The sequence below is a fragment of the Ascaphus truei genome, chromosome 1 (assembly GCF_040206685.1).
Source record: "Ascaphus truei isolate aAscTru1 chromosome 1, aAscTru1.hap1, whole genome shotgun sequence".
NCBI lineage: Eukaryota > Metazoa > Chordata > Amphibia > Anura > Ascaphidae > Ascaphus > Ascaphus truei.
Genome location: NC_134483.1, coordinates 94,637,606 through 94,643,605, shown reverse-complemented (window position 1 = coordinate 94,643,605; position 6,000 = coordinate 94,637,606). Strand labels below are relative to the sequence as shown.

General features: G+C 41.9%; 1 protein-coding gene across 3 annotated transcripts in view; it reads right to left on the bottom strand.

The window, feature by feature from the left end:
- Positions 1-663: 663 nt before the first annotated feature.
- Positions 664-6,000, bottom strand: part of CCDC125 (coiled-coil domain containing 125) — a 39,508-nt gene continuing 34,171 nt past the window's right edge. The window contains exons 9-13 of one of the 3 annotated variants that reach the window (XR_012800005.1): positions 5,009-5,116; positions 3,587-3,764; positions 3,026-3,159; positions 1,586-2,239; positions 664-1,534 (exon numbers count right to left, since the gene is read on the bottom strand). Coding sequence is in view for 1 of the 3 variants with exons in the window: in XM_075592223.1 (XP_075448338.1) it covers positions 1,841-2,239; positions 3,026-3,159; positions 3,587-3,764; positions 5,009-5,116 (819 nt within the window). In the remaining 2 variants the exon portion in view is untranslated. Of the gene's footprint in view, positions 2,240-3,025; positions 3,160-3,586; positions 3,765-5,008; positions 5,117-6,000 lie in introns of all 3 variants that reach the window. The other 2 variants (XR_012800006.1, XM_075592223.1) reach the window with 2 other exon arrangements.

Here is a 6,000-nt window from a genome sequence, read left to right as displayed (position 1 = left end):
GTCAATAGTTTTAAACATTATCAGGAGACACGTTAAAAAATTACTTTAAAATACTTTTACTTGCCTCATTTTAACCAATATAAAATGAAAAACTGCATTTAATTACATTTTGTCCTATGTAAAAACGACAGTTTGTAGGGTGGAATGTTGCCATTTTCCCTTAGAGAGTACACAGAGCTATTTTATCTTCTCTACCAATTTAGGAGTTAATCTGAAACAATATTTTCTTAATAAATCAAAATTAAAAACACAAATTAATATGTGACTTACACAACATCAAATTTGTGGGAGAGATTGATTGTTGACTTTAGGGTGAGCAAAGTGTCTGGTTTAAAGATCCCTGTGTAGTTTTAGCAATGAGTCATTCAGCCAAGACCTGTTCATCCCTGGAAACAGGCATATTCCAGGGGCCCAAAATGGCCATTTTCCGGGGAGGGACATGTCTTCCTCTCCCAGCTTGTGGCCGAGCCTACTGTATGAAATGTTGTTTGGTCCCATCGGTTAAAGTTGCATTAAAAAAAGTGAATGCAAGAGAGCATAGCCCTTTTAAAACAAGTTACAGATCTTTCAACCATGTTTTAAAAACAAAGCCAATCAAACAATACGTTGTAGGCCCCTCTGGCAGCGAAAAGTTTGAATAGGAGAATAACTCAGCAGGCAACCAAGTGACAAAAACGAATACATTTAATGTATCAAGCTTCGGTCCTTACCATAACTAAGGAACAAAATGTTGATGTATTAAGTGTCCAATTTACGAAGTACGGTTGCTTCCTAGGAAACTTTCCAATACTGCTTAGTAAATATATATAAACATGACCCTTCACAGCCTATTCACTTGAACAAGCTATGAGGTGTCTACCGGCACTGAGAGGGGTTTTATGGATTAGTACCACTTGTACATCAGCTATGCCGTAGGTGGTGCTAGCCAGGGCATACGCACACTAACCAATTGTTTTAGGCCCCAACAATCTCATGGGGTCCCGTTTCTTACAAAAGCAGATTACGTTTGTTAAACGTCAAAGCTTGCAATGCATTACTCTGCAATATACATCATTATGCTCAGCAATGCATTACAGGCCTTTATTGGAAACAAAGAGGATAGTTGATGTTTGGAATCCTCAAATCTCACCCAATTGGGTCCATGGATAAAGACTGTTCCGAGATAATAATGGTGGCGGCTGCAGTGGAACACCTTTGAAAAAGGCAAGAGTTTGGAAAGACCACTTTTCATTTGAGACTTCATGGAGTATGTGCAAAATAATACAGTGTATGTAAGTAAGGAGTGAGATAACAGGTGGGTAAAGCTCCCGCCAAAATGTTCCTGCTTTAATCCCCCCAAAAAGTTAACACCACTGCTATCACAGGCTTGCAGAGCAGTCGTGAAAGTCATCCAAGTTATAGTGACTTCAATTACCCCTCTGAAATACATTGGGAATGATCCAATTATCTTTTTATTTTTTTGTTAAGAACTGAAAATGGAGTTTTGTAAATGAAAAAGTTGTAGTGCTCACATGTTCTCCTACATGCAGCACCACTCTGCTTCCAGCCATCGTTATATTGCTGGCCCAACCAACTGGGCTGATACCTCTGCTTCCAGCCATCGTTATATTGCTGGCCCAACCAACTGGGCCGATACCTGTACATTTGAGGTGGCCCATCATTATTCAGCCTGTCCTCGGCAGGCAGCTGCCCAGATATTGTAAACCAGAAGTGGTTGAGATACGGTCTTATCCAATCACATAAAATTATTGTTCATATCCCACCATACGTTTCCAAAAAATCTAACCCTTCCCTGCAGGATTTAACTAGTTAGGACCCTTAAAACAAAAGGACCATTTACTTATGAATCACTTTGTGTTTCAGACTGTTCAGCTTCCGCTGGTTGCTCCTCGTGACTTGCATTTGTCACAAAAGTTTCTGCATTTTCTCCTTGGGGGCAGATTTCCTTTAACAGAGAGGAAAAGGAGGTTTCAAGGGAGCTAGTGGAGGCTTCCCTTGGGTTGATGCATCTGGTTAAGCACAGACAGCCATGCGAGGTAGTATTTTTTGAGCAGGTGCAAGGATCGGCCCTTTGTCTTGTATTTGTACAGTTATGTTGGTGGTTTCCAGCAGTAGAGTCACTTCCAGAGTTTTCCTCTTGCGTCTTTGACTTTGTAGATTGTACTTTGTCCTCCATGCTTCGTGCAAGCATATAGCTCACCTTCCTTTGATGAGCTAGGGCCTCTTCTTTATCATTAAGCTGCAAAACATTCATCCAAGGATAGTAATGTCATTTCTAATCTTAATTAGCAGCACATGCCTATAGGATGTGTGTATATTTATTTGTAAGGTCACCCTTTGTCCCAGTTTTTTTTTTTTTATTGTCAAAAACAAGTTTTGCTTTTAGGGACAAGGGCACCCCTTTTTAGCTTTTTTTTTAACCACCTACATTTTTTGCACTTTATTAAAAATTAGTCTTATTTTTTTTCAATTAAAGAATACAGAGTCATGGTCTCTATCCACATACACCCCGGGCTCTTCAACCAGATCATCAAACATTTAGAAGTAGATGCGCCACAGGCTTATTGAAATGTAATTGTAAATACATTTAAAGACATATAAATGCTTACAAAATATTGAAATATATTTGTTAACATCTGTATTATAAATATTGAGATTACCTAAACGTACAAGTGAATTTCAGGGTAAAAAATTGCACTTAGCTACCTAATGAACTAGTATAAAATTAGCAAAAGCAGAGTTGAAGGGCCACGTTAAGACCTTTCACAGGCTGCATTTGGCCCGTGGGCACCAGTTGAAGAGCCCTGACATACTCTGTAACTGACATCTAAATATACAGTAGTGGAAATTAAATCTCAAATGAGTTTAAACAGCATGGTCACAGTCAAACGTAGCTTTACAAGATCTGCCTCCAGCTTTCAGAGTACCTGCTTTGCCATGTATTGCAGGCCCACCCAGCTTAGAAATGGCCCAATGTACTGTGCAGACATGCTTGAAATGCATTTGTGCCACACAGAGCACTCACCAAGTCAATCAGTATCCTGAGGATCTCTTGCGGCTCATCCAGTGCCTCTAATTTTTTACAGTCATCTGATGAAATCAGCATGTCCATTAATTTTTGCCCTAAGCTTTTTTTACGGTCCTTCGAGAACACAAGACCTATATACAGTATATATATAAAACAAAAACACAATTAGAACAGTGTATGACAAAAAAATTCTACAAATAGAATGCACAATAATTGTGGACACATATTCCGCATTTTTTACAACCCCTTCATCCACCTGCTACTCCTCAAGCAGCTAACTTAATATAATATTAATATGCGATATTTGTAAGTGTGTGTGTGTAGGATTTAGTGAAAGGTTTCTACAACTAATGGAAATTGGTAAAACAGCAAAGAGAGGCTGAGCTAAAGGATTGCAGGTGAGTCGGACGTGACTAAGAAGGATCATATAAGGGTCATCTGGGACTGGCAGCTTTTACAGTGCCAAGATGTGCCCTGAAATGCATATGAAGGTAATTTTCCCATTGTGCAGGGCCATCCGCAATACAGGACTGATGAAGTTACAAGCACCATTATTACCATTCTCTTTAAGGCGTTTCCAGTTGTTTAATCGTTTGCTTCCCTTTTTGCAGAGTCTCTCCATGTCATTCAGGGGCAGAGTCTGGTCATTCTGGCGCTTCAGCTGCTGCTCAAAGGCGATTCGGAAAGCATCGGCCATTATATACGCTTCTTCCTTACTCTTCCTCTCCACTTCAAACTACCATACCAAATGATTCAAAAACAAATATACATGTTAGCAGGACTGCCAATGTCTCACGGATTCAAGGTGATTGAGATTTGGGTAATCTTGATTCCCATGATTTACGTAATGTGAGTCTTGAGGGTCATGTTATTCCACTGAAGTCTTTGCGATTGTTGATAACAATGATATAACTACCTTACAATGGGTTTAATCCTACAGGTAAGTATTACTACGCAAAAATTATTACCAAAATCCGCAGTACAGCAAGTCCTATGCGGACATTATTGTATAGGCTAGAAGTCATTACAACTAAACAAAATTCCCTGTAAAGTACAAGGAAAGTCCTTTTGCCATCGGAATAAGGCTAAGGCCCCGCTCCCAGAGTCAGCGCACCCGCACTGCTGACAGGCGGTGCGCTGAGATACACAGACCGCGATATGCGGTCTGTAGGGAGCGAGAGCCGGAGCGGGAGGTGGGCGGGTGGTGGGCGGTTTGACAGGGAGGGGGGGCGTGGCTTGAGCGGAGGGACCCGCTACTCTCCCCCCCCTCCCTCCACGGGCTCGGGCTGGAGCTGGAGCTTCGGTAAGTATTAAACACACACACACGCAGGCACTCATACATACATACACACACACACACACACACACACACACACACACAGGCAGGCACTCACGCACTCACACGCGCGCACACACAGGCAGGCACTCACGCACTCATACACACACACACACACACACAGACAGAGGCAGGCACTCACGCACTCGGGCACACACATACACACACAGACAGGCACGCACACACACAGACACACACACAGAGAAAGGCACTCACCTGCTTTCACTCCACACTCCTCCCCGCTCCCCGAAGCCTCTCCTCCTCCCGAAGCCTCCCCTCCCCATTGGCTCACAGCCACACACGTCACGCGTCAAAGCTAGAAAACACCATTCTCTGGTGTCTCCAGCGGCTGACGCGCGACAGCGTGTAGTCAGCTGTGCCGCCAGTGGGGACCGGGACCGGCTCGCGAGGATTCCCCTGCTGGTGGGGAACTCGCTACATTGCCGCCCGCGCCAACGAGCGCAGCGGGACCGAGGCCTAATGCAACACTTTCTGCAGCAGAAAAATTACAGGTGCATTCAATTATTCTTTTTTATTTTTGCATGAGAAAAAGCAGTGGTAATGGCAAAAAGGGAGTAGCTAAAATACTTACATGCGTATTATTAAATAGAAAGAAAATCAATCATAAAACAACCAGAGTTTACCTCTTGTCTGAGCTGAAGAAGTTGCTTGCGAGTAGCTGCCGACATCTTTGCACACGAGCACGGCTCCACCCCTGCGCTGCTGCAGGTACACGCCCCAAGCACCGCCAGCTAGGAAGTGCACAAATCCCATGTTATTTCAAGGTTCTTTAGTACCGTCTCTGAAATCTCTAAGTAGAAATGATTGTGCTGCAATATGAACCACACGGCACAACTTGCTAAAGATTCTTCTATGAGTAGGACTCATGCATCAAGTATTAATATAGAAAGCTCTGCAGCATAAAAGTGCTCTACCATTGTGGGTAACAGGTAAGGGGGGGTAATGACATTTCTGTCATTCTTTCTTTTCTTCAGCTGGCAATATTGGAGGCTTTCCAAGTACCTCTTAATGGTTATATCACACCAAGAAGCATATGTGGGACACCTATGGATCTCTATAAATCGCAAGGGTGTCTGTTTATGAGTAGAATGTCTCATGGCATCTTCAAATCTGTTGAGATGGCTGTGAAGTGATGGACTTACAGCATTGTTAGCCAAGATAAATCTGTGCACGTTTTATTCTCCGAATCATATCCTTCGACTTGATTGTGTTGAATCAAATTGTAGAGATTTCAGCATCGTTTATTCATTACATATTTGAGAACTTGGATGTTTTGTAATAATACAAAAAAAAAAAAAAAAACTTATTTTGCAGGTAAATGACCTTAAAATAAAAAACATCTGTATATGTGAGCGTGATACACAGCCCCTTTAAATGCCTGCAAAGGGTATCGACCACAGATTTTTTGGCCTAATTTTAGGAACTTCTTAGTCTTCTGCTAGAGTTTACCATCTTCAAATGAGTTCTGGTATATAGCACTAGATACAGTTATTTATTATTGTGCTAACCATCATGTCCTGAGGAAGGTGAGTCTTTGCACCAAAACGTTGACTTTTTTTTGTACAAAGATAAGACTGGTGTATTATTCTATTTTTGTTATTTGGTCAAATGTATA